General features: G+C 39.7%; 2 protein-coding genes across 6 annotated transcripts; one reads left to right on the top strand and one right to left on the bottom strand.

The window, feature by feature from the left end:
- rbl2 (retinoblastoma-like 2 (p130)) lies at positions 1-13,519 on the bottom strand. 3 transcript variants are annotated; one of them, XM_027003226.3, is made up of 23 exons: positions 13,458-13,519; positions 12,128-12,317; positions 11,416-11,546; positions 10,855-11,055; positions 10,004-10,068; positions 7,576-7,704; positions 7,096-7,256; positions 6,874-6,938; positions 6,307-6,478; positions 5,887-6,050; positions 5,512-5,624; positions 5,228-5,331; positions 4,935-5,072; positions 4,566-4,730; positions 4,332-4,428; positions 3,944-4,174; positions 3,542-3,801; positions 2,665-2,841; positions 2,489-2,560; positions 2,265-2,370; positions 1,745-1,968; positions 1,404-1,568; positions 1-1,167 (listed from the first exon to the last, which is right to left on the bottom strand). In XM_027003226.3, exons 2-23 carry the CDS (start codon positions 12,263-12,265, stop codon positions 994-996), a joined length of 3,252 nt encoding a protein of 1,083 aa, XP_026859027.2. In that variant the 5' UTR covers positions 12,266-12,317; positions 13,458-13,519; the 3' UTR covers positions 1-993. The 3 variants fall into 3 exon arrangements, with proteins under 3 accessions (XP_026859027.2, XP_026859026.2, XP_081568041.1); XM_027003225.3 differs by lacking the exon at positions 13,458-13,519 and having other exon boundaries at positions 12,128-12,483; XM_081711915.1 differs by lacking the exons at positions 10,004-10,068; positions 10,855-11,055; positions 11,416-11,546; positions 12,128-12,317; positions 13,458-13,519 and adding an exon at positions 8,604-9,328.
- Positions 13,074-26,043, top strand: rpgrip1l (RPGRIP1 like). 3 transcript variants are annotated; one of them, XM_027003224.3, is made up of 26 exons: positions 13,074-13,291; positions 13,487-13,591; positions 13,683-13,827; positions 13,977-14,290; positions 14,356-14,464; positions 14,588-14,731; positions 14,860-14,965; positions 15,205-15,351; positions 15,438-15,511; positions 15,603-15,727; positions 15,844-15,950; positions 16,025-16,075; positions 16,880-17,059; positions 17,155-17,272; positions 17,359-17,811; positions 18,081-18,223; positions 18,770-19,133; positions 19,348-19,571; positions 19,821-19,910; positions 20,577-20,642; positions 21,296-21,449; positions 22,300-22,391; positions 23,837-24,023; positions 24,233-24,317; positions 24,545-24,681; positions 24,827-26,043. In XM_027003224.3, exons 2-26 carry the CDS (start codon positions 13,495-13,497, stop codon positions 24,949-24,951), a joined length of 3,837 nt encoding a protein of 1,278 aa, XP_026859025.3. In that variant the 5' UTR covers positions 13,074-13,291; positions 13,487-13,494; the 3' UTR covers positions 24,952-26,043. The 3 variants fall into 3 exon arrangements, with proteins under 3 accessions (XP_026859025.3, XP_026859023.3, XP_026859024.3); XM_027003222.3 differs by having other exon boundaries at positions 15,588-15,727; XM_027003223.3 differs by having other exon boundaries at positions 13,075-13,291; positions 14,359-14,464; positions 15,588-15,727.
- The last annotated feature ends 393 nt before the right edge of the window (positions 26,044-26,436 follow it).

The raw sequence follows: 26,436 nt of genomic DNA, 5'->3' as shown, positions 1-26,436 counted from the left end.
CCTTTTTAAAAATGTATTTAATACCATGTAGGGAAATTCAAGTAAACTCTATGTTATCCTTACATACAAAGCTTAGGTAAATGAAGAAAAGGCACTTACAATAAAAAAGGGTGTTTTACATGATGCACATGGTTTGTTAGGACATCACATTCCAAAGGTAATGACAATATCCTTTATCCCTGTAAAAGAGCAGGGTAGCTTGTTGGGAACAAAAGTGACAAGAAATGATTTGTCTCACACAGCTACAGCACACATGCAGAACACAGAGATAATAAATATTGCTTTAAAGTGGAATACGGCTTATACTATTAACATGATAGTTGTTAGGTGCTGGTTGTGTCTAATTGGTATCTCTCTAACTATTGTTAGAAAAATAGCATAAATATATTAGCTATATAAATCGCACTTACACATACAAAGATAAACACATTACAGCATATAAAAGGATTCACAATCACTTCTTAATGATTCATAAGAAAACATGAACCCTGCCACTATACAATATAAAAAAAAACCTTTATGAAAATACTTCTTTAAAAAGTACAATGTCAAATGCTGCTCAAGATTTGCTGACAAACACTTTGTTATGTATTTCATTTTCTTTAAAGGTTATCAAGAACAATAGCTTTTGATCAAATCATTATAATAGACAAACTTGCTGACTATAGGTCCATAGGTATTTATATTTATAGGGAATATAATTTGACATTATATTCAAAAAGAGCTGATATTGGTGCATTCAAATGGGGTCAACCTGACTGCATTTCAAGCAAGAATCTTATCTGCAATCTATAAATATAAGAGGAGCTATTAGCTAGGGGGTGTGTATATGTGGGTGGAGCCTGTGCTACTTGAGTATCTCCTCCTCTCTTTTTTTTTTGTATGGTTATGGCAGTTCTCTGTGTGGTCTGAACCTCTGAATGAGTGTGGTGCAGTATGTGGAGGATGGTTAATATCCATGAGTTGAGCCAAGATGTTGTTGGACAGTTTGCATCAATGGGAGGAGCTGCGGTCATTGGCCACGTCCTGCAGACGTCGCAGAAGGGCGGTCTGGTTATCCTGACAAAGCCTCTTAGCGGGGGACTGCTGCTCCTCTTCCAGGGCCATAGTACGCTTCTTTGTGGGAGTCTCCCCAGTGCGGATCATACTGTTAATCTCTCGCAACCGCTGGGAGAGAATCATAGAGATTGAGAAGCAACAAATTTGCATTGCACCATTTTGATTTAAGTACTCAGAAAAAAAAAAAAAAAAAAATAAAAATATATATATATATATATATATATATATATATATATATATATATATATATATATATATATATATATATATATATATATATATATATATGTGTGTGTGTGTGTGTGTGTGTGTGTGTGCGCGCACAAGTAGGTGCACTGCTTTACATTTGAGGGGCTGGAGCTGATGTAGTAGAAGATCTTGTCTCTGGGAGTGACAGGGCTACCACTTTTGTGGGGAGAGATGTAGATGGAGTGGTTGTGAGAAAGCAGAACTCTGCGAGGTGAGCCAATCCGGAGTGAAGGATATGGACATAGAGGCGGAGTCTCAGTCTGCAAACAGCCAAACGGATTCAGTATTCAATATAGAATCAGAATAGTGTTTAAGAGCATAGCCTAAGTCCTATCCTAATTTGATTTACTCTTAGTGATCCTAGAGGAAGCTGAAAAAAGAAAATGTCTTAATGATCATTGTCATAATATTTTGCAGAAGGAGCTTGGCCAATCACCCCTGCTTTAGGCGAGCTGGAAGAATAGCGCAGGGCAAAGTGTTTGATCTGTTTGATGTAGACGTGGTTGTAAAAGCGGATCAGGTCACCGCGCTCCTCCTCCTCTTGCTCCAGGATAGCCCCCGGGGCGCGCGTGGGGGTGGACGGGGCACTACTGGGCTGGGGCATGGGCAGAGTGCTACTGGATCGCATCGACATAGGACTGCTGCCCCCACTGCCTGCAGCTGCGATAGAGAGGATGCAAATCGGTGTGTGATTTCATCTGCATCCTGAACTTACGCACCGAGTTCAAATGTACATTCGTGTAAGTGTGTATAGTGTTAACCCCTTATATGCAAGGACCCTCCTGCCAAATTCTCATAACTCACTTTTGTAACTACATAGCTTTCACATTATTGTCAACATAGTTACTGAATAATATGCCTTTAATAGATAAATATGACATCTGGCATTCCAGAGCTTAGACACAACCACAAGTTTGTGGCTGGAGGTTAAAGTTCAGTGTATGTGAGTGTGTTACCCTGTTCATGTGCTCCCTCAGATGGTGATGTCTGTTGTTTACTGTTGTTTTCACTATTGCCTGAGAGATGTCTTTTTCTTCCTGATATAAGGACACTCCTGTATACCTACAAGATTATAATTATAATCACCACTGTTGTCATCATCATAATCATCATCATCATCATCATCATCATCATCATCATCATCTTATCACCTTCGCATGTCCTGCGATGCTGTACTTACACTACTGCTGGCCTGTGGCTGAGATCTGTAGCACTTCATAATATTCTGGAAGGATTTGTCCTCTTTGGTCACCTGCACAACAGAAAAGAACAAGAGCCACTTCCGTAAGGTGCAATGCAGTTCTCTTGTAATGCAATGCTGCAAGCAATATTTGTTTATTCTTTTTCCTCTCTCACCTTAGTCATGACGTAGATGGCACACATGAGCACCTGATCGAGGTGTCGGTCCATCATGAGCTGGGTGCAGTGCACCAGTGAGTACTCAAAACAGGTCCAGATCTGCCTGCGCAACTCCGTGCTGATGTCCAGCTTCACACACAGGTCTCGGAGACGCACACTGGCCAGGTGGTACACCTGGCACCCCGCACAGGCAAGAGGACATTACACAATGTGCTACCTTTGTCTTACATACATATACATATATATTGCTACTGTTTGACACAGTATTAAATATACAAAAAATTGCAAAGCTTGAACAGTAATTAAATGAAAAAAAAAAAGAGACAAAAATCACAATGTGCTTATGTAACTGCAGTTTAGTCAGTTTCGTCTGTAGATGAAGCACTTAGGTTTGATGCTATCCAGGACAGCAAGTGCAAGTCATATGAACTCCCACTTACTGTCCAGACAGCAGAGTCCCTTGCAGTCTTCAAATGCAGACTGAAGACCCATCGATTTGCAGAATATTTAAAGGACAACTGACTGCTCCCATATTCACTAATTTAGTACTCATTGTAGGGTATTGTTTATGTTGTTTAACAAACTCTAGCACTTATTGTTTATTGCACTTATCATTGTTTAAGATAGACCTTTATGTATTTGCACTTCTAGGTATCAGCACTGATCCCTGTATTCTACAGTATTCTAGTTCATTGGTATGTTGGACTCTAACCTACTGTACTATACTAGGACATTCTATGAGTAAATAACAAAACACTTTTGTAAGTCGCTTTGTATAAGAGTGTCTGCTAAATGCCGTAAATGTAAACGTAAATGTCATTCGGTATAGTTAATGTGTTATACAAAAGCAAACTCTAAGTGAGTCCTTGCATACCTTGCGGAAGAACAGCGAAAGGGAGCCTGTTCTTTGCACTCTGCTTGGAGATGTTCCCTGTTGAGGGCTCTTCTTTCCTTGTTTGCATGCTGCAGGGCTGTTGTGGGTGGTGCTGGTGGGAGTGGTGACTGTTAAGTGTTGGGTGTTCAGTGTGCCAGTCAAAGCTTGGGCAGTGAGAGGCTGTAGTCCTGCCCCACTCTGACCGGTCACACTCACCTGCACCGGGATGAATGTAATGCCCCCATTCTCATTGGCAATCCCTGCAGAGTGGCAGAGTAAAGGATGTTCTTAATTATCCTTCAAGTCAATCAAACCTGATCACAATAATAACATTAAAATTAATGCTAAATCGAATCATATTGATCTATATAGGTATAGGTATGTATGGGTGATTCACTTCACCTTGCACAGGTATGGTGACTGTTTGACCATTGTTAGCAGTAACAGTAGCTGTTGCCATAGTCACCACAGTCTGGCCTGCAGGTATAGTGCTGACAAGGGAAGGCTGGGTGACTCTGACAGATGCAGCTGAGTCAGAGGTTGTCTCCGAGTCCACAAACAGACGTCTGCGCACTGTGCCTGTGGGAGGGGAACTGTAGCGCTCGTGCAGAGTGGTGGAAGAGGGAGACACTCCTGTTGGGAGGGACAGATAGAATGGAAAACCAGCACTATATAAAACCAAAGTAACCAAACTGATAACGGTGTACTCTGCTATTGCAGCGTGCCTGAGGTTTGCTGTGGTAACTGTGGCTTTAGTGTGCCAGTCAGTCATTGTGCTGCCATCCTTTACCTGTGGCTGCTGCAGCAGTGTTAGCACTGAGCTCATTATTTTGGGGGCTGTGTGGGTTGTTGCCAGACCCATTCTCTAGATACTGAGGGGGCATTACCTAAGAAGCACATCCAGACACACAAACATACACACACATCATTATCTCATAGTTCCGTACAGAAACAGCTACTGGTTGTGACACTGTGGCATTAATAAATTAAAAGGAGTTGGGAAAAAATAGTTGTGCAGCCTGACCTCCTGGCAGGAAGGCACATTGTTCTTGGCCTCCCTGATGCTGTCCCACAGCGGGGAGCCCTCTTTCCATGCCAGGCTCTCCAACACCTGCTCCTCCACATGGTTCAGATGCTTCACCACCTCCCTAAACAGACCATCCTCTGCCCGCACCAGTACCTCAATTACCTAACACATAGTGAAAGAGAGAGATAGGGAAAGAGTGGGAGGGAGAAAGACAGAGAGAGAAACATTCCATCTATACCAACTTGGTATAAAAAAAAGCAAGACAGGAGAGATTGCTTTGTTTTTAGTGTTGCATGAATGCTCATAGATTCTAGCCTAATATCTAAATGTATAATGAATTTGTTTTTGATGTTTATATTTGGCTACCTTATAGAAGTGGTAAGGGGGTATGCCAAAGATCTGCAGAACCCGCTGGAACTCGCCGGGTGGGCGGTAGGAGAAGATCACAATCTCCAAACAGCAGGCGATCAGCGAACGGTGGAACATGTCTTGTTCTAGAATACACTGAAACAGAATTTTGCACTCAGTGAAAGCTTCATACATGACTCAGCTGAAAGGTCAGCATGTAATACTGTAAACACAAACCATTAAATTATTTTTACATGCAGTGAATGAATCAATAAGCAATGGAATGAATGAAAGAATAAAGGAAATCCCACAGAGAGGTCACTATCACCAAGTCTCCTCTTCTCCTGGTCAATGATACCCTCCAGGGTCTTGTTGTACAGTGCTTCAGCGAGACAAAAGTATTTCGCAGCAATATCTGCAAAGAATATATCCAATAACAAATATTCCAGTGTTTTAATGTATGTTTACTGAATTAAATCTGTGCTTGTAGGTAACTATAATTGTGTACTGTTACACAAACAGTAACAGAAGAGACTATAAAAACCCTAAGTTCATTTTGTAATATGTTGAGATGAATTTAGGTCAAAATTTGAACCTCTTGCCAAACTTCGGTTCTCTTCCCCTTTTGCCTCGTAGTTCTGGAGGAAAGTGTCGGACATCTCTCTCAGTCTGGCTGCCATGGCTTCAGTGGGGTCTCTCGCACAGGCCCTGGGTTTCACAGTTCACACATGTTCTGTAAATGGCACTACTTTGATGTGACATTGCATAATATTTACTGGTGTTTTCAGCTAAACACCCAGCAAGCAACTGCTGAAACTACCAAGCCAGTTTCCTGGTACTGCAGTAAAAAGACTCAAGAACAAAAAATATGAACAGCATCACTTTACACTGTTCATAAACAAAACTACCCTGAGGCTTTAATGATGTGACTACGTGGAGTAAATGTAGGTCTATGATGTGGAGGTATTACTTAAATATCTCTTGCAGTCTCAGACTCGGTCTGTGTTTGAGCCCTGTTAACAGACTATGCAGGCGCCCCACACCCTGCACTGCCATGGAAACCGGTGTGCCGAAATTGCTCTCCTGCACGTAGGTCCTGCCCGTCAGTGGAGTGGACACTTTGAGAGCAGTCGCCTGTGAAACCGGACATATAGACTCAATCGCAATGTCATTTATCTAGACAAAGAGGCATCAATACCAAGTAAAAATGAAAAAATTCTAAGGAGAACACAAATCAACTATTGAAGGAAAGCTTAAGGAAGTTTAACCAATTCAAATAACCTACAAACGAATTTGCATGTTATTGTCGCCTGGCGTAGGGTTTGTATATGCAGGCATGTAAGTGGATGTCTATATTGTGAATTTTGGCATAGTGTTAATGCAGACTAACAGTGAGAGAGCTGTGGAGAATGGCAGCAGGGAGGCCCTGGTTCTCTACTCCTTCACACAGACAGGGTGCTGGGGTGCCAATGTCCTCCTTTGCCCCTTCTCCCAGGAATATTCTCTCATCCAAAGCACCTGATGAAAGAATGTGCTCCTCATATACTCGGTTCAGAGATGCACTGAGATACACACACACACACACACACACACACACACACACACACACACACACACACACACACACACACAGTCATGATGGGCTTCGTGATGGAAAAAACACAGACCTGCATTAGCACAAAGTACAGCCAGTTAATTTTATAGCTTGTGGCAACAATTTCAAAGTAAGATTCCAGATTCTTTGGTCCGCAAGGCATGTGACTGCAGTTAACCCCTCCTACAGTGTGACAACCTCATTCCAGTTTACATCTTATAATTTGGCTTTTGAAACAAATAAAGCAAGTGTGAGCTGATCTAAGTAGATTTAACTGGATCAACATACATTCAACCAATTTCCCCCAGAGGAGTATGGCTTATTGGCAGGTTAAGTACTTTCTTTTTGTAATTTCAGACTTACAGACTGTCTCCAAAGTTAACAGGATCCAAGAATCCTGTGAGTGTCTCTTCTTTTCCTTTTAAAATCTGTAAATAAGTGAAAAATGCAAAGGAGATTATTACTATTATACATATTATTATATAGATTGTTTATAGGGTGTTTAAACAAATATCACTGTATCATATCAGCATCGTTCCTACATGCATTGGTAATGTAATAATGTGTTTTGTCATGATCACTTACCTTGCGTTCAAACAGTCTCTTTATGAAAGGCTTCCAGAAGTGCTCCTTCACTCCTTTGGCCTCCAGTACCAGACCATCATGCAGTTCACACAGCTGCTCAATGAAACAGAAAGGACCCACACCAGGCTTATAGTCCTTACTGCTAAAATCTTCTGGAAGACCTGTGCGCGCACACACACACACACACACACACACACACACACACACACACACACACACACACACACACACATCTTAAATGGCAGAAGCATGATTTTATGCTGTGTGAACCTCAAAAGAGGAACATTATTAAGAGAGAAAAGGTTATTGTCTCTGTATGCAGCGAGTGTGCCTTAAACTGCATATGTGTTTGCATGTGGAGTAAATGATTAGGGGGTGTGTATTTGTGCTGTGTCTACATATCAGTATGTGTGAGAGAGACACAGCCATTTAGTTTGAGGATAGGTATGCGTGACTGTGGCTGGATTTTCTGGGCCATACCTTTGAAGGAGGGGTTGAGCAAATCTTTGCGGTTAGAGCACAAGAGGGAGTTGCAGTAGACCAGGTCAAGTGCACACAGCAGAAGGTGATAAGAATTCACAAGGTCATCGCTGATCATAGGAAAGTTCCCTGCAAAGAGCAATGAGAGAGACACAGGGAGAGCAGAAGAGAGAGAAGCGATGCAAGAACTGTGATACTGACCAGGACTAAGAGTACATGATAGACAAGGTTTAGAAAGGCAGGGGTATTCAAGCATTATATTGAACCCTGGGTAAAGTCCTTCGACTTCCTCCAACAGCCCAGTCTAACCAGCTGCCATCCACTCTAGCAGCTCCGAACAACACATTAAGTAGAGTCGTCGTGAACTGCAACACGCTTCATAACAGGCATACCACAGTACAGGCAGACTGTATATCAGCCAGACAGGAGCCCTGATCCCCAAGCACAACAGGAAAAGGCTGCAGATGAGAGCCTGTTCTGCTCGAGAGGCACACTGCAGATTTATTTCTTCCTGTTTAATTGACTTTGCGAGGAACCCGCACGCTGGGCACCAATGCAAGACCCAGCCAACATTCATCATGGTGTTACCAATAAAAATGATTCATATTTAGACTGGGAAACCTCTACACACACTACCACAGCAGTAGACAAAGTTTACAGATTCTATCTGACACCATTTAAGAGGCAGAGACAATACTAGGTTTATACAATCAGATACATACTGACCCACACTTCATTATAGCACTATGTTGACCCAGTATTAACTCATAATACTATGCACAGAGAAAACATCCTTCAAGCTCACACTGAAATGTGTAAAGCATGTGTATTCTTGAAGGCTTATTGTAAAAAAAAAAAAAAAAAAAGAACGTTTAAACATTACAGTAACAAATCTTACATATTCTACCAAATTAATTGTGCTTCGGTTACATACATCAAAAAGATGAAATGTTTAAAAAAAATTCTTCTTAGGATGTCAAATTCATTTTAAGTTCAGGAATACAGGGCGTTCTGCAATCTGTACTTACAAAATCGTCAATGGTGTCCACAGGGAAAGCAATAGCTGTATTCTGAAGACTTAGCAAAAATGATCTCTACTCTATGACAGCAGCAGAATGAGGGAGATTTAAACCAAAGAAAAAAGGAGAAAAAACAGAGGGAAAGCGAGAGCCATCCCACTGGTCCATAGGCTACTCAAATACGGACAAGCCCTGACTTGTCATCTCCACTGGTGACTATGGTAAGTAGTGCATGCTGCACATGCCCGGAAATAATTGTCTCAGTCGGTGTGCCTTTTTTTCCCTGCTGCTTTCACTCTGTGCAGCCCTTAAATACAACAGAAGCATGCAGCTGTCAAACCCCATTGTTCTATAATGTTACAGACTTATAATGTATGTTTGCTATGCTGTATGAGTAAATGCTTCTTGAGCATTAGCACAACTGGTTCACATTGGTCTAATGAAGAGTCTTTTCTTTACTGCTTGTCTTTTCTTAACTATGGCTGTACGCACGATTAAGCTTATCTGTTAGCATTTGCTAGTTAATTGGTCCACAAATCAGCCGATATTTTCACATTGCTGTTTTCATTCAAAACAAGACAAGTCCCACACAATTCTCCAGAGCCCAGTTAGCAGAATATGTATACAAACATATTGTTAAGTGCTCTATTTTAAAGAAGGTTCTAAAAAAAAAAATCAATGCAATGAACGTGTGTGTGTGTGTGTGTGTGTGTGTGTGTGTGTGTGTGTGTGTGTGTGTGTGTGTGTGTGTGTGAACAAACCCCCTGTGGCTTCTAGCTGATGCCAACAAGCCCACACAGGCCCTAATAATGATTGCTGATCACATGACCAAGCTCTAGTTCTTGACAGTAAACAGGAACAATCCTTATGCTGAATGATCTGTTAGGTAAAGATTCCCTCACCCTCTAAGATACCCTCTAAGAATCAGTCCAATATGCATTTCCCTCTTCTATTGCCCCTCTGCTTATATCCCTTACTTCGTTAGAACTGTAGCCCTCTCTTCTTTCACTTTCCATAACCTGTACCCTAAAGAAATCAAGATTTTTCTTCTGGATTTGTTGTTCTGAGTTATTCTGAATTCAGTGTCACTGTGAACTGGGCTTCACAGAGTATCTTCCATAAACAAGGCTCAAGTTAGAATATTAAATGTGAAATCCCCCTCTAAAATGAGCTTTTTTCTAAAATAATGATTGTAATTTCTACCTGTCTCAACAGTAAGAAAGGATGCAGTGTGCATGTGAGTGATTTAGGCATGTTCAGACACACGTACAATATTTCAGAAAATATACTGAAAATTGCCATACATGTAATTCAACAACTTCACAGTTCAACCCAAAACAAGGCCTGGTACGAGCAGAGCCCAAAACAAGGCCTGGTACGGGCAGAGCTGTAGAGGCCACGTTGCTTACCTTTTGCATGCACAAACAGGACCCAGCAGAAGTGGAACACCTCTGCCACAGTGCAAGGATGACGCCTGAGGAGACAGAAAACAGGAGTCATCTCAAACTTCTTTCAGGACAGCAAACAGGAGGCCATGCAGGAGCCGAGCAAGCATAAGGCCATAGCTATCTGCAGAAGTGATATTACACATTTCACAACAATTCTCTTATCTGATATTAGTTTAGGACATAGTCTGTATTGGTTATTGGTGTGGGATGATTTATGCTGTGATGTCTCCTCCTGTTTGTTGACCCCCCACTCTTCCATATACTCTCTTATGCCTGAAATGAGATGAGCTTTTCTGAGTTTGTTCAGAGCTGAGTCAAAATCAGTAATTAGTCCAAAGTTTAAAAGACATAAAACATTTCCATTCCAAATTAACTTTAGTAAGTACCCTTTCATCTTAGTATGACTAAGTTATAAATGTTAAAAATATAATAAATCCATATATAAAGCTGATATATTCCTGTGCTATTATTACAACCATGCAATGCACAAGTCATTATTCATTAGTGATTTGGTGTCATCTTACACCAGTAACCCAAGGACAGAGAAAATAAGGTCATATTGCATATCATGTAACAACACCTTAACACTTTTAGTCTATTTTTTTCTAGAGCAAAATTCGTATTAGGGAAGTTTATATAGAGAGATCAGAGAAGTAGAACTGTATTTGCCAACTAGCAATTAGCAACTACTACGTGAGTGACCTTCGAATTTTCCAGTTAATAAAAGTTACACATTAGGTGTCTATACACAGTAAATACAGTAGCTGAATAGAATAAAAGAGACCTAAGTTCAACTTTACACTAGAACATACCTCTGCTTCCTGCTTCTGTGTGCTCTAGGCGGTTCTTCAGAGGGGGTTTTAAAAATGTCTTTGAAAATAGGGACATATTTCTTAAAAATGACAGATGTCACAGTAAAGTTCCTCTCAAGCTTTTCTGTGCTTTGCCGGAATTCCTTTGGCAAATTGGCCATATCCTGCCACTTCTTCATTTTGCTGAAAAACTCTATCAAACTATAAGGAAAGCAAGCCACAGTTAAATGTACGTTATATACAGTTTGAAAGGTACTGTTGAAAGGCTTACTTTTTGTCTTCTTGTTTTTTTTAAATGTAAGCTTACAGCCAGCTGTATTTCCATAGTGAATATAATTCATGACAATTTAGATGCCTGCCGTAACAACTAACCACATTTATTACCCTGCAACTCATAAAGCAGTTAAATGACAGATGAATAGAATAAATGCATATATAAATATATATATATATATATATATATATATATATATATATATATATATATATATATATATTGTAGTAAAGTACACAATGAACAATGAAACAGGTGTTAGTGTCAAACATGCACAGTTTGCAGACCTCTGTTCTGAAGAGCGCAGGATCCGTGTCAGGGACACATAATTCCCTTCAGCAGTGCCTTTACCTACAGTAGGCACTGATGTCCTGCAGGCCACATACAGGGCACATGCCAGCCAGTGTAATTCACTACCCTGAAAGAGAGATGTTGGAATGGGGCTTTACCAGTTAAGATCTGTGCTGTAACAGGATACACAAATGCAAACATTAAAATCGAAAGTAACACACAAATTAGAACAAACATTGTTTTCTGTCTTAAATATGAGGTCGAAGGGTTTGTAAAATAGGAGAGTTTATGGAATGAGAACGGGATGAGTATGAGTTTGGACGAGATCAAATTATCAAGCATTAGCTGTTTTTTTAGATAATTAATGTTTGCTTGATAAGTAACGTTAGAGCTAGCTACTCTGCTCAGTGTGCTAGGAGGAATGGACAGGGTATACTGGACTGCTAAAGTAACCTCTTATTCCGGCACCTTAAGCAAAACCGACCCTCAGGCTATCGTCACATATCCAATAGTAAACAACGCCAAAATAAAATAAAATAAAATAAATAAATCGCCAGTGATTCTCACAGACATTTATTTGCTTTACTGGCAATACTAATATGCATAAATATACACACCACACATACGACTCCAGTTGCTCGAATTGCGTGCATGTACCGGCGTATCGTCCGCAGTGGGCCTAAGTTATCGCACGTAGCTTAGTCTTACCTCCAAAGTGTAATTTTTGCTGATGTTTTCATAACTCCTCCATGCTCCGTTGCTCGCCTCCTCGTCCATATTCAGGACTCGGCAGAGATCCTCAAACCCTAACCTTGTTTTCTGCAGAATGTCTTCCTCCTCGCTCATTTTTTTTTACGTGTGATCAAACGAGAGTTTCCAGTAGTCTTATCGTTTCAGACTATGTAGGAAAAGCAAAGGTACGTAAAATATAGCATTTATATGACTAAGGTGCGAATTAAATCCGAATCAAGTTATTTCAATGCCCTACAGTAGACTGTACAGTTCTGCACAGTGTAGCCATTTAAATGTCCTTTGACTGACAGCTACTACCTTGCGTACTTATCGTACGTAGAGTGCGTATAGTGCATTTTCATAGTGTAGGTTATTTTGCTATTCGGCGTAAACTCATATCGTAATACAAAAAACGTACAAGACTCCTAATACACGGAAACTATGTGCCCGCCCATTTTCACAATACAAATGTCATTTTTGCTTTGACAGTCCACTATTTCTTAGTTTCAGTGAATAACTGTCAATATACAATCCTCACACTGCTTCACGATAATGCAGTAAACCATAATCTATATAAGATAACCAGTCTATGCAGTAAAGGGTCAGACACTTACACACGTTCGTGCGCTTATATGCTGTCTTCGTAGAAATATTATAGCTACCACATGATGTTGGTGTTTTTGTAAGGTGTCGATTTTTGGTGGTTTAATTGCTCCTAATGATAATATGATAATTGTAATGGTTGTTCCTAATGATTTATGACAACAGTTATCATCGTTTTTATTTATATCTAGTAACTAAATTTTGGTTCCTTTGTAAAAAACAAATTTAGACTTTATATTCGGATTAACCACACGGACCCTGCGCGCTGAGCAGCAGTGCCTGGGAATACATTTCCCATAAGGCTTTTTAGGGAAGTCGAGTTTAAAGGCAAACTGTTGGCTAGCAACAGTCGCCACAGATGCCTTATTTAGCTAACCTAGGTTAGCCAGCTAGCTTACGCTACTTAAACTAAACGGATAAGTAACCAAACTAGCTAGTTAGCTATTTGGTTTGCTGCGTTAATTTACTGATAAATGAACACCATGCTGTTATTTTAAAATTAAGTCAGGCAGTATACATTTCCGACTTGTTTGCAAGGTAGGTTAGCGACAGCTAATTGGTAATTAGGCTATGATAATTTGCTAGCTAGGTTGCTGTTCGCTATAGTCTTCATCTTATGTAGTATTATATTTTAGTTAGTTAATATGGTTTTAAGACATAGAATAATACCACCGTAAAACACAGTCAATGGATGTATGGCAACCTTAGAAATGTAAATGCTTGTCCTTTCAGGTTGAAGGATGTCTGTAACGGTAGCTGACGAGACTGCTGGCGACATCCCTGTGAGAGACATCACTTTAAACCTTAACGGAGCAAGTATGCCAGTTTTAGAGAAAGGTAAACACACTGCTTGTTTTATTTGTATGCATTAATCATCTCAAAAGCACAATAAAACCCAAGGAATGTCTGTAATATTAAAACCCCATAGAGTCACTACTTTCCAAAAATGCCCGAGCCAGACAAGCTGTGGCCAAGGTCAGCAGAGATGAACTTGAGGACCGATACCTGCGTTTGCAGGAGGAACACCTCCTACTCAAACAGCACACGCATAAACAAGAGGACAAGATTAAGAGGTATATATTTAATTGTTTAGTGTCTTAGATTTAATTTCAACTTGGGGGGAGGGGGAGGGGCACACTGACAGATAAATGTATATATATATGTGTGTGTGTGTGTGTGTGTGTGTGTGTGTGTGTGTGTGTGTGTGTGTGTGTCTGTCCAGGATGGCCACCAAGCTTATCCGCTTGGTAAAGGACCGTAAACGGGTGGAACAGGTGTCTTCAACAGGACGTATAATTGGGGGTCGTGATGTCGAGATGGAAGAGATGATTGAGGAGCTGCAAGAGAAAGTGCAGGAGCTGGAGAAACAAAATGAGGGGCTCAAACAGCGCCTTCTTACAGCAAAACAGCAGCTTCAGACCCAGAGCCGTAGACCAACACCGTATAGCCACATCCAATCTCGTATCAACTCTGGCCTCCACAGATTTAGGGAGGACTCACCAGCGTCACTTCAACAGCCACAAACACCAAGTGGAGGTATAACTCTCAGCACCTAACAGTGATATGGTTTATTGAGCATTATTACGAATTATGTTTATTAGCAGGAACCAGACATGTAGAGGGGGAAATGAGCATCAGGCCACCACTGGGGCTCTTGCCTCGCTATGGGCACAGTCTCCTGGATGAGGCCCGTTCAGAGATCCGCAATATGTACGTACTGTAAGCACTTCTTCACTCAACAACTCTCAAAACTTCATCATCTTTTCAAAATGTAGTGGAGGTGTCTTGTCTGTACATAATTTACAACTTATCAATACCTTCTACCCTGAAAAGGGAGAATGTAATAGAAAGCCAAAGGGCTCAGATAGAAGAGATGGAAAGATCCACAGAGATGTTGAGAGACCAGCTGAGTAGAAAAGAGAGAGAATATGAGGAGTCTGTCCTTCAGCTGAGAGAACAACAAGCCAGTGGTCAAAGGTACCTGATACTTTTTTATATTAGGTTAATCAATATTCTAAATTATGGCTTTTTATAGATATGAGAAATGTTCTGTGTAAACTGTTTGAGGGAGCACTTGTAAATGACATGTTGAAAATTTAACATAGGTCAACCATTAAGGAAAATGTGGAGATGATAAAGCTACAGAAACATCTGGCTGAGAAAGGAAATGCATTTACTGTCCTGGAGGGAAGATTCTTTCACCTACAACAGGTGAAAACAAAACCTTATGCAAGTTAGGCCTTAACATGCAAGTGCAAGGAGGGAAAAGGATATTCTCTTATTTTGGTTTAATAAATTGTTTTAAAAATCCCACCCAAATACATGAGCTAGATTACAATTGTACATGAATAGCCTGAAAATTAGTTCTGTGAGTAGTTATAGCATTTATAGCATGCTGTGGTAGGATGTGAATTTAAAATATGCTCTGGAACTAATGTGATACTGCGCAGAATCAGAAGACCCTGAAGGCCAGTCATGAGGCCGCAATGGCTAAAGTGGATGAGCTCACTGGGCAGCTGAAAGAAGAAAGACTGAGGGCTCTGGGCCTGGAGAGTCAGCTTCATACTAAGACACTGGAGCAGAAGAGAGCAGACGAGGTACTGGCAACAGTCGTTACGCCTTGGTGTTTATAGGCTGCAAGGCAGAGGTTAACATGATATTATGATGATTTTCTGCTTTTTAGATGCTTGAGCGAATTCAGGACTTGGAGAAGGAAAGAGACTTGCTCAAAGAGAACTGTGATAAGTTAGTGAACAGGTAAGTAAACTAAAATAAGAACTGGACAAGAATGTCAAGCCCCCTGGTGTGAAAGCTTTTTTTATTGTTGTCTTAGTGCATTTGACATTAGTCAGGAACAGAAGTGGAAGACAAGAGAGCAGCAGCTCAAACTGCAAATTGCCCAGTTGGAGATGGCGCTGAAATCTGACCTCACTGATAAAAACCAGATCCTGGATAAGATTAAAGCAGAGAGAGGTAGACCAAACTAATGGCTGTTACTTTATTTATTACTCTTGTAATAGATTGGTAAACAAAGTGCTACACATTTCTTATGTACAGGTTTTTTAATGCTTGCATATTTTCTGTTTAAGATTTGAATGAAAACTTGATGCAAGAGAATAAAGAACTTCAGCTTCGCTATCTAGATCAAAAGCAACAGTTAGATGAAATAAAAGACCGCATGAAGTTCTTTAGCAAGGTAAGTTTGAAAGACTATAAAGATGCTTCTGATCATACTGTGGTCTTAAGGCTTTTTTGTATTTTATATTATAGGAAAGTGAATTGGATGCTGTTCAACTCAGTGAAGCATTGATGCTCATAAAGGTAAAAGTTTTATAAGAGTGAAAGAATTACAGCCAATCACACCATAAAGCTGTGAAAAACTGGCAATGGTGTGACAGGTAGTTAAGACTGGTATAAGTGTCACTCTACAAATGGGATCTCTGGCAAAAAGTAGAAGGATGAAACACTTTAGCTGTTTGTCATTTTCAGTGAGCTTATAGAGATGGCTAATACTGGAGCACTTAAAGCATGTGTATGTATGGTTTCCTCGAAATGAAGAACCAAAAGGTGATGTACATCAGATATAAATCAAAGACATATCAATTTTGTCTAGAATAAGAGATAGAAAATGAGTGAAATACAAATAACTTAATAATTGATTAAATTAGTAGCAAAACAAGTTTCAAACATAATGACAAAACAACAATCTAACAGCAAGCTAGCTGGGTTACCTTTCCAACCCATTGCTGTGTCATCATAAAGACTTGAGTGAAGAAGGTTAGCGTGAAAGGTTATTGTAAAAACGATAACAATCTTATCTTATAATAATATATCAATTCTCCTGGTTAACAAAAATGATTTTTGTACAAGCTACTAAAAAAAAAAGATTATAATAGAATTAGAAAAAAATCTCATGGATAGAAAAGGGTAAGTTGGAAAGATTTTTTTAGAGAATAGAATGTAATGGTCTCTCTTATTGCTAGTTGAAAAGGAGCAAAGTAGGGAAAGACCTTGTTCATTTATTTCATAAACCTTTCGTGGACAGTCTTCATAGGGAATTTACAGTACAGGTATTTTGGCTGGTTTTCCTCTCATCCTCTTTAATGGATCCTTTTTTAATGGCAGGTGCGCAAAACCCAGAACAAGGGTGATTTGGGTTTCTTGGAAAAGGTGGAAACGGAGGTCCACATGGATGTAGAGCACTCAATGAAAGAACTACAGGCTATTCATGCTGAAACAGTCCAAGAGCTGGAGAAGACTAGAAACATGCTTATCATCCAACACAAGATCAATAAAGACTACCAGGTAAATGCCTGTGCTATAGTCTTGTAACCTTTCTAAACTTTTACCAAATCCTTTGCCCCGTTCGAATCCTATATGTGTCAAAAAATGTTTTTTAGGCAGAAGTTGAGGCAGTTACACGCAAGATGGATGATCTGAAACTAGAGAATGAACTTAAACAAGAGAAACTGGGTCATCTTCTGGACATGAGGGCTGCCAAGATAAAGAAACTTGAAGGTTTAACTGCATTCAAAATATGCTAACTGTTAGCTTTAGTTGAAGGTTAGAAACTGTTTTCTAAAATTTTCATTCTGTTCACATAGCCCAACTGAAAGACATTGCCTATGGAACCAAGGCCCACATCTTCCGACCTGACATGACAGATGACTGTGTGACTGACGAGTTTGATGAAACGGTTCATCTGGCCCGAGGAGAGAACCTTATGGAGATATATTTGGGCACAGCCCAGTTCAGTGTTGAAGCTCTGGAGAGCCTTGGTGACAAAGACCCATCCACTTTCTGCACTTATGCATTTTATGACTTTGAGCTGCAGTCCACAGCTGTGGTGCGGGGGCCCCAGCCAACCTACAACTTTACCTCACAGTACCTTGTGAAGGTCGACGATCTCTTCTTGCACTACCTCCACAGTAACTCCATCACTGTGGAACTACAGCTGGCTGAGGGCTTGACTTTCCGCACAATTGCTGCAGGTCAGATGCATCTGATTGAAGTGTTGGAAGGGGATGGAAAGGTTTTTGGCACACTTCAGTTGGTAGGTGAGTTCAAAGAAAACTTACAGGCATTTTCAGAGAGAATATAGTTCTGTTGAGTCAAAAGATGATTGTCATGTCCTGTTCATAGTCAAAGAGCATTTTTAAAAAATAAAAGTCCTTTTTAAGTACAGTGTTAATCTAAATTAGTACTCTTAATATATAGTACTCTTCAATATATATTATCTTATACTCTTATTCAAGCAGTTCATTTGCCCACAGATGCATTTACTCTCAGTATTGCTGACTCTTTTGGTCTCTCTCTCTTTTGGTAGGGGTTAGTGGTGAAATCCAAGTGTTTGGTACTCTGGACTACTGGCTCAGGCTGAGGGTTCCTATGGAACAGGCCATTCGTCTGTATAAGGAGAGAGCTAAAGCACAGGGTTACCTTACTTCCAACCTCAGAGACCAGAGCCAGGTATATTTAACACTCTCACACCTAATTATGAAGAGACAGCATATTCACTTTTAGGTGGTTTAGAGGTGCTAGTGGCGCATGGATATTTCAGAAATAATTAACTTACCTAAATGAAAACACATGATTAGGTGATTTTTCTTGTCTAAAACTAATAAAAGTAAAAAATATATATATATTATTATAAATGTTAAATTATCCAAAAAAAATATACAAATATGCTGTTGATTATTTAAAAGAATCCAACATGCACTCCTTACATTTCTTTGTCTCAACACTGAATACAACTTATAAAATAAACAAAAGAATGAAGAAAAATATATAAGGCTGATTAACATGTAGTGTATGCTAATGGAATATGCCAAAAAAAAACCAACAACAACAAAACACACATATCTGAAGCATGTACAACTCACCAGGTAAGTCTTACAAAGAATCTGAAAGTGAAAAAAACAATTGAGATGCTCTTTTTTTTCCTAGGAGGAAATGTACATTTCCTATCTTTCCTTCTTTAGCTACTCTTCCCTCCTGAATGTGTATGCTCCGTAGGCTCTGACTGGCCCTCCTTCCAGCTCAACATTCAAGGATGGAAACCTGAACGAACTCTACATCACAGTACATCACTGCAGTAATCTTAAATCCAGGGGTCCTCATGGCCAGCCCAGCCCATACGTCATCTACAAACTCTATGACTTCCCTGATCATGACACAATGATCATTCCCTCCACGGATGAGCCACAGTTTGAGGATCATGTAACCTTTCCCATGGCAATGAACTCTGACCTTGATGTGTATCTGAGATCTGAGGCTTTGATCCTGTATGTGTTTGATGATCAGGACTTAGAGAATCAGCTGTATCTGGGGAAAGCCAAAGTGCCACTTATATCCTTGGCGCATGATAAGGCCATTACTGGTGAGAAGCTATTTTACTAATAAATCTCAGTAATTGATTGTATTTGATTATTTTTATGATTTTTTTTGCCAGTGCACACCTATCTTCACTCAACGTGTGCTGCTGTTTTACCACCTTATTTTATCTAGGATAGAGTTTTAGTTTTTTATATAGGATAGATGTTTGTTATTGTAGCTTTTAACAGGCATTGCTGGTGTGTGTGATAATTTACCAGGTACATTTGAGCTGATGGATCCTGCTGGTCTTACCAGTGGCTACATAGATGTGACTCTCAAATGGAAGTTCACATACTTGCCTCCTTCTGGATCAGCCATGACTCCAGAGCAGGCTAAGTTCATTGTCAAAGAGTCTCCCATGAAATTAGCAGTTGAGAAAGTTGGAAGTAGAAATGGAGATGAGGAGAGACAAATTCTTCCTTTGCCACTTTCCACCCCTGAGGTGAGACATAGGCCTATGTATGCAAAAATAAAATCTTGATTTTTGCATAAATGGCCAATAATAATTGCTAGCCAATATTAAGTGATTAAGTATTAAGTAAGGTGATGGGGCTGGCATCTTTTTACAGTGGACTTTATGATTCATCCTTGAACTTAGTCTCACATTCAAGACTACTGCTTCACTTGCCCAAGGAGTATCTCCAGTCAAATATTTTGAATGGTTCACTTTTTACTTTCTTGATATTTTTAGACCCCATTGCCGAAGCCAAGACTACATACCTTAACTAAGGCAGCTACTAAAAAGGTTTCGTTTCTAGATGTCACAGAGCTTAAAAATCAAGTAAGAAAAAATCTCTGTCTGTCTATCCATCATCCACAGTACTGTGCAAACATCATAGGGCAGCATTACATTTATTATTTTAGTATAATGACCATATATAATTATTTCTCTGCTATCTTTATTAGGATACAAACAGGAAATATGTACAAAAAAGTAAAAAGAGCAAAGAGCAAATTGTCTTCTACAGGCAAAAGTTAGTATTTAGTGTGACCTCCCTTGGCGATGAGCACATCTTGAACTCTTTTGGGTAATCTGTCCTTTTTTTCTGAAGTAATCTTCTGGTACCGTTTCATCCATTCCATGTAGGTTTAAGAGAACCATGTTTCTGCTATTGCTGTAAAGTGTAAGGGGAGGTCACACAAAATACCATTGTAGCCTTTAGAAGTTGGTTTTGCTGATTTTTCTTTCCTGTTTTTTAACAATGCATACAAATTTCCCCTTTTTCTGGTTGTATTCTAATAAAGAGACTGAGAAATAATTATATATGGTCATTATACCATTGCTAAAACAACAAATCTAATGCTGGCCTAAGACTTTTGCAGTGTGTGTGTGTGTGTGTGTGTGTGTGTGTGTGTGTAGTGTGTGTGTAGTGTATTTATGTATTATTAGATTTATTTTGTTATTTATTTATTGCATATTTTTGGTTGTGTTATTCAAAATGACCAGATTGGTGAAACTACTCCTCCCAGTGGTAATCAGGAAACAAAGCCCTCTGCAGTCTCAACCCTGAAGGTTTGTACATACATCATGCCATAACAAACAATGCACCTGCTGATACTTCATGAAAGCATGCCTTGAATATGTACGGCTATCATTAAAGCTGTGTAACGCATGGTGGCCAGAGTGCCGAAGGGCGAGGGGCAGGACGCACAAACTTCAGTGACGTGGACGAACATTTATTTACACAAAACGACAACAGCACTCACACGTATTACAAACGCAGAGCATGAACATATAATGGTTGACATTAAACAAACACGATGAACACACAAACGTTTAACAATGAAAAAAGACCATTAACCTTACATTAACACATTACATCAATGAGCAACCATCTGCACACTTCGACACGGATTTAAATACATACAGACAAACAAGGTGCAGGTGTGTGCAGGTGTGGCCACAAACAGATCATCCCACTACACCTGGCTGGCCAAACCACGTGACTCGCGGGAGGCGAGTGTTCCGTGACAAGCTACAAGATGATATTCTGAGGATTGTAGAAATTAAGCAAAAACAAACTAAGAATTAGTTAAAATCCGTTTGTTTTTTGGTCATATATATATATTGAACTTATTGAACAATAAGAATTTTCATGTTTATTTTACAAAGTTAGCATTGCTTCAAATACTGAACAAAAACGTCAAATGTCAAATAATTTACAGACTGTCAGAGTCGTTGAGGTGGGGCAGGCCTCTACAGGTACAGAGGAGGAGGAGGATGACTCGCATTTCTCAGAGGGCCAGGTGATTGCAGTAAACTCTCAGTCTGTATCTGATGATTCAGAGATCTCTGAGGAACTACAAGAGCCAGAGGAAGGTGGGTTTTTCTTACTGCTGTCATTCATGACCTCGTTATCATTTCTTAATCAAGTTAGTCCTTTAATAAATCAGATTTTTTTGTCTTTTTTTTTTCTTTGTGCTGTATGTATCCTGACCAATCTCAGATACTGAAGATGAGTGTGGATATTTCAATGTATATCAACATTGGCCTGAGCCAACAAAGTAGCCATTATTTTAGACAAAGTAATGTAGGACAGTCTTTAACTGTTGCATTGTTTTGTTTTTTTCTTTTTAATGCATTTTCATTTTAAGTATGTGATATTTGCAGAATTTTGTATCATAATTTTGTCATTGTTTGCTTTATTTGGTTGTGTATTTATAGAGGTCATATAACAACTGTTGTATATTGAATCCCATATGCATTCCTGGGAAAGCAATCCTTATGTTCTGGCTTTGTGTTCACTTTCATGTGGAACAGCACCTGCTCTATTGTTTTCCAGGCCTCCCTACAGCAACGCAAGGAAAAAGTCATAAATATTGCAGGTGCTGCTGCCAATATCCTGATGTGTTGTCTCTTGGCAGCCAACAACATAAATGTTAATGACTGCTGACCTTGGCCAAGAGGCTGTCTTTTAAAGTTCTCATGTCCAACATGTCACTCTTATCTTATGCTAGTCTGTAGAAGGCGAGCGAGAGATGGAGAAAGAGAGATGACTTCTCTGTTTATAGATAGTTGACAGCTTTAAATAATTCTGCTTCCTCTCATGCTCACTTTTCTATTGTTACTTTCCTGCTGACATAATAGTTGTACTTTGTTAACATGTTCTCTTGCTTTCTCTTTCTCTGCCCCCTTCCCCCTCCCCCTCACTGTTTCTTTCTTTGTCTAGACATACAGCAAGACTCAGATCTAAGTGAATCGATCCTCTCAGACAGCGATGACTGCATTGTGCCTGCTCAGAACACCCAGAGCAGGAAACAAGTGAGTACTCCTGTGTGAGTGTAACAGGGAGTGTATATGAGAGTGTCTGTCTCTGAAAACAGTGAGAAGAATTCTTCGAGGTTATTTTCCCCACATCCCGGTCTGTTTTTATAAGTGTCTTGGGGATTTTAAGTAAACAACATAGCCTGCAAATGGGGAGTTTCAAACAGATAATGAGGCTTCAGCTGAGGAGGAATTCATTTCACCTGTGTTACTTCAGTTACAAGGAGTAAATCTGCAGGTTGTCAATAACTTTTTCCCTTGAGTGAACAAATCCGATTAACAGACATGAACTAATAAGCCATGTGTATTGTTTGCTATCTTGTATTTGCACTGGAGCTGCTGTTCTACTCCTTGGGAAGTGTTATTCTATAAGACTTTGGTTGGTTGGCAGAGCAGTACATAAACTAACACCTTGGCTGTGGGTAAGGACAGCACCACCAGATGCTAGGTCCAAATAACAAGTTGCAATTAGAGAATCATTACTTTATTACTACTCACACTATTATAATAATAATAATGTGTTCACTGCCTCTTACAGTTATAGCTGCCCCAATCCTTTCCCAATTTTCATTTATATATTTATTTATTTTTACAGTAGCTCTCCTACAAAATAGTTAACAATTTGATTCAAGTCCACCTGCACTCATAAACAAGGGTAAGTGGACATGCACTCATGCGTTGCTGAGTGAGATGTAAGCATTAGGACAGCTCTGTTTATGTGAGTGATTCTAATACTGGCATTTCTGATGTATGTCAGTTAGTTGCATGACTGAACAACACTGCAAAGCATGGCACTCCATGTAGTTGGAACACTAGACAAGAACCAAAATGAAATGTGATGGAGAGAGGAGTGAAGGAAGCTTTATGATGATGCAGTAGGGAAACCAACAGATAGACAGACAGCTTCTAGACCAAAGTGAGTTTCATGGTGAAGACACTTAAAGCTGAAACTCACAGTAGATGCCTGACAGACTGACATGAGATAGAGGCAAACAGCTTCTGGTGTACCCATCATTATAGGCTAGACATTCCCAATAGACAGTGTGTTATCTTTGTGATGGAGCTATTGCCTGACTTGTGCTCAACATTCTTAATAGTTCTAGTCTGAAAGTTGATCTTTCCTATATGAAGTATGAAGGGGGATGTCTAATGTCTCAGATGGAAATCTCTCATTGTGTTGATGCTAAGGTCAGGATAATAAGGTTGGTTTTGGTGAGGAGGGGTGAGCTTTTTTGCTTTATTTTTTAGAATGGGGTGTGGTTTCTTCTAAAATGCAAATAAAAAGAGGTTTACCTAAAATATATATTTTTTTCAAGTGCAATACACAATTAAATATATTCAAATGGGCATTCTTGTGAAAATATTTTTATAGACTAGCACAATATAAAAATTGTTTTGAGGATCACGTTTAAAGATGTTTCCTGTGTGTTTTGTTCTACTAGCCATCTGAGCGGATACGTGTGGAGATTGTGTCTCTGAGTCTCAAGCCAGACTGCAGGGTCTCAGTGGACTCTAGTGTGGTCAGGCTGTTTGTGGAGCATTGTTTCCTGGACTTGCCTTCAGTGGAGACTCCACTGTCATTGCCAAAACCACTGCCTGGACACAGCATCTACTACAACTACAGCAATGGTGTGCACAGACAGATAAACACAAGTACTCGCAGATACACATGCAGCATTTAACAAAAAACAAACACAGGTTTACATGTCAGCAAGTTTCACACAGTTCATTTAAACAAATCCTAACAGTATTGATCAAACAGTGTTTTATTAATATACATTCTGTGTTTAACTTCATTTATGACTGCTTTATGACACATTTTTTTTCTCTCCTGACAGTGATCCATGTTGATGTGGAGAATAACCAGGCCAGGCGCAACACCCTTAGAGCAGTCCTGGAAGGCAGGAGCAGAAATCTAGAAAAGTATAGATTTTTTTTTAAAATTCCTCTTTTTAAGTTGCTTTGTTTATCTAACTAGATTGTTTTAATCGGTTTCTTTTTTGATGTGCAGTCTACATCCACACTGGAATAAATTAAGCCTACTAATTTTAAAAGAAGTAGACTGGGCTAATTGCAGTCATTTTCAATCCTGAATACATTATCATGGATTGGGACTCAGCAGTCTGACAGTTACTGATTGGCTCTTTTAGTATCAGATTTACAGTGGTGAGTGATCCACCGGAGGAGGAGGAGCAGGAGAAGGAGTGTGAGGATGTGGGTGTGGCCTATCTTCACTTCCCTGACATTCTGAAAAAGCAGAAAGACATGACAGACGTCAGCTTGGATAGTGAGTGTGACTTTATTTGACTTTGACAATGCTGTCTCGGTTGTTTGGCTCACAAAGCTATATGTTTTATGTCTCATGTTTTCTAGTAAATCACTCTCATCTGTTTTTCAAATATGTGCCCTTTCTTCTTTTCACATCCCTCTAGTTGTGGATGTGCAGGACAGCAGTGAAGTGGTAGGCAGCCTGAAGGTGACTGTAGAGGCTCTGGAGGCCTTGAGATCCATTATGGAGGATCCACACCATGACCACTCCTTCTCTGCTCTCAGATGAACTCCAGTTCAGCAGCTACTTAAATATAGAGATATGTGTACAGCCTGTAGTAGATACAAACAGTAGGATTTCTTTATACTATGAGGTCAAGGTGAAGAAGCAATGAGCAACGGACACATTTTGAATGGCAATGGAAAACAAAAAATTGGTTATCAAAATTCTTTCTAGGTAAATCAGCCTCCACACTTCAAACTGGGGTGCTGTCTGAGAATTACAAGTGTATGTTCTCTCTGCTTTAAAAAAAAAAAAATCAGACATGATTTTATAAATTGAAAGCTATTTGTTGACACATTTAGGTGGATTTTCATTTTTAATCCAGTAAGGGAACAAATACTGTTGTGCTCTGCCTTTTTGCCAAGGCAGACAATAAGACCACAATGTGTTGGGTTTTTTTTTTGTTTTTTTTTTCATTTTCTTTGAAATCAGAAGAAAAAGTTAATAAAAACGTGTGGCAAATTCCCTTTCAAATGAACAGCATGACAAAGCTTTGATTACTGCGCTTGCATGGTACCCAGTGTGACGTGCTTTAGGATGGGAATATTTCTCTGTGGCTGCCTCCCTGGGTCTAAGCCTCTAGCGCTCAGTTTGACGTAGTGATGATGTTTGGCGCTTTAATAACTGCTTAATGAAAGGCCTGTTAAGCCTCATTAGTCGCTGTGTGCCACACGGTTGCTTTTATACCGAACATGTGGGATGGAATCTAACTGAATTTAATGGGATTTAATCCATCTCTTTAAAATGGTAATGCCCATTTTCACGCACGTTGACTCGCGGTGTTCATGCTCTCTTTGCTGGGCACGGGCTCTAGCTGTCTAATACAGAGCATGAAGTGGATTCTCCTGGTCTGAATGCCTTTGGTACATGACATTTCTAGCCCACACTGAGGCATTTAGTGACTGAGGTTTAGTTAAGAGAATAGCATATTTTTTTAGACAGAAATAGTTTATGTTCATCATATTTATTTAAAACGGTTTTCCTAAGGGCACTACAAACTACAACATTGCTTCAGCCAGAAACGTTTGTATTTAGAAATGCATTTGATGTTTATTATGTTTGAATATTGCATTTTGATTAAAGACATTCTGTGTTGCATTTTTGTTGTTGCTGTTACTACTACATTTGTTTTTTCACTTATTTGTGTTTCTAGGCAGTTGTTATAATCAGAGCATTTAACTCATTTGTCTCTCCGCATGGTAGAGCTGTGAATCTAACTGATCCCCAGTCTCTGAGTATTGGCTTCAACATGGTTGCTGGGCTCTTCATGTTTTCAAGTTGACCTCATCATTAGCTATGCTCAGAATCTGATCAATAGTATTGATCAGTGCTGCCCAGTACTGCTACCCAGAATCTTCTCCAGCCTGCACACATGCAAATGACCCTGCCACCTGAAAAGAAAGATGGCGGGAAAGACAAGAAGAGGTGTCCCAAGTGGTCTCATTAGGCATTCAGAGTTAAGGCGTGGGGTGGGTCATGTTGTCATGTGCA

The sequence above is a fragment of the Electrophorus electricus genome, chromosome 4 (genome assembly GCF_041902795.1).
Source record: "Electrophorus electricus isolate QZ-2024a chromosome 4, ASM4190279v1, whole genome shotgun sequence".
Taxonomy (NCBI): domain Eukaryota; kingdom Metazoa; phylum Chordata; class Actinopteri; order Gymnotiformes; family Gymnotidae; genus Electrophorus; species Electrophorus electricus.
This window is presented reverse-complemented; position numbering and strand designations above follow the sequence as displayed.

What these genes read in the sequence shown, in the direction of transcription:
- rbl2 (XM_027003226.3), bottom strand. Translation starts at nt 12,265, where the DNA reads ATGAGCGAGGAGGAAGACATTCTGCAGAAAACAAGGTTAGGGTTTGAG. An exon ending in GTTAACTTTGGAGACAGTCT is followed by an intron (nt 6,479 to 6,873) that starts GTAAGTCTGAAA and finishes TGTGTATCTCAG; the next exon opens with TGCATCTCTGAACCGAGTAT. An exon ending in TTTCGCTGTTCTTCCGCAAG is followed by an intron (nt 2,842 to 3,541) that starts GTATGCAAGGAC and finishes GCGGGGTGCCAG; the next exon opens with GTGTACCACCTGGCCAGTGT.
- rpgrip1l (XM_027003222.3), top strand. Translation starts at nt 13,495, where the DNA reads ATGTCTGTAACGGTAGCTGACGAGACTGCTGGCGACATCCCTGTGAGA. An exon ending in GCATGATAAGGCCATTACTG is followed by an intron (nt 19,134 to 19,347) that starts GTGAGAAGCTAT and finishes ATAATTTACCAG; the next exon opens with GTACATTTGAGCTGATGGAT. An exon ending in CTACTACAACTACAGCAATG is followed by an intron (nt 24,024 to 24,232) that starts GTGTGCACAGAC and finishes CTCTCCTGACAG; the next exon opens with TGATCCATGTTGATGTGGAG.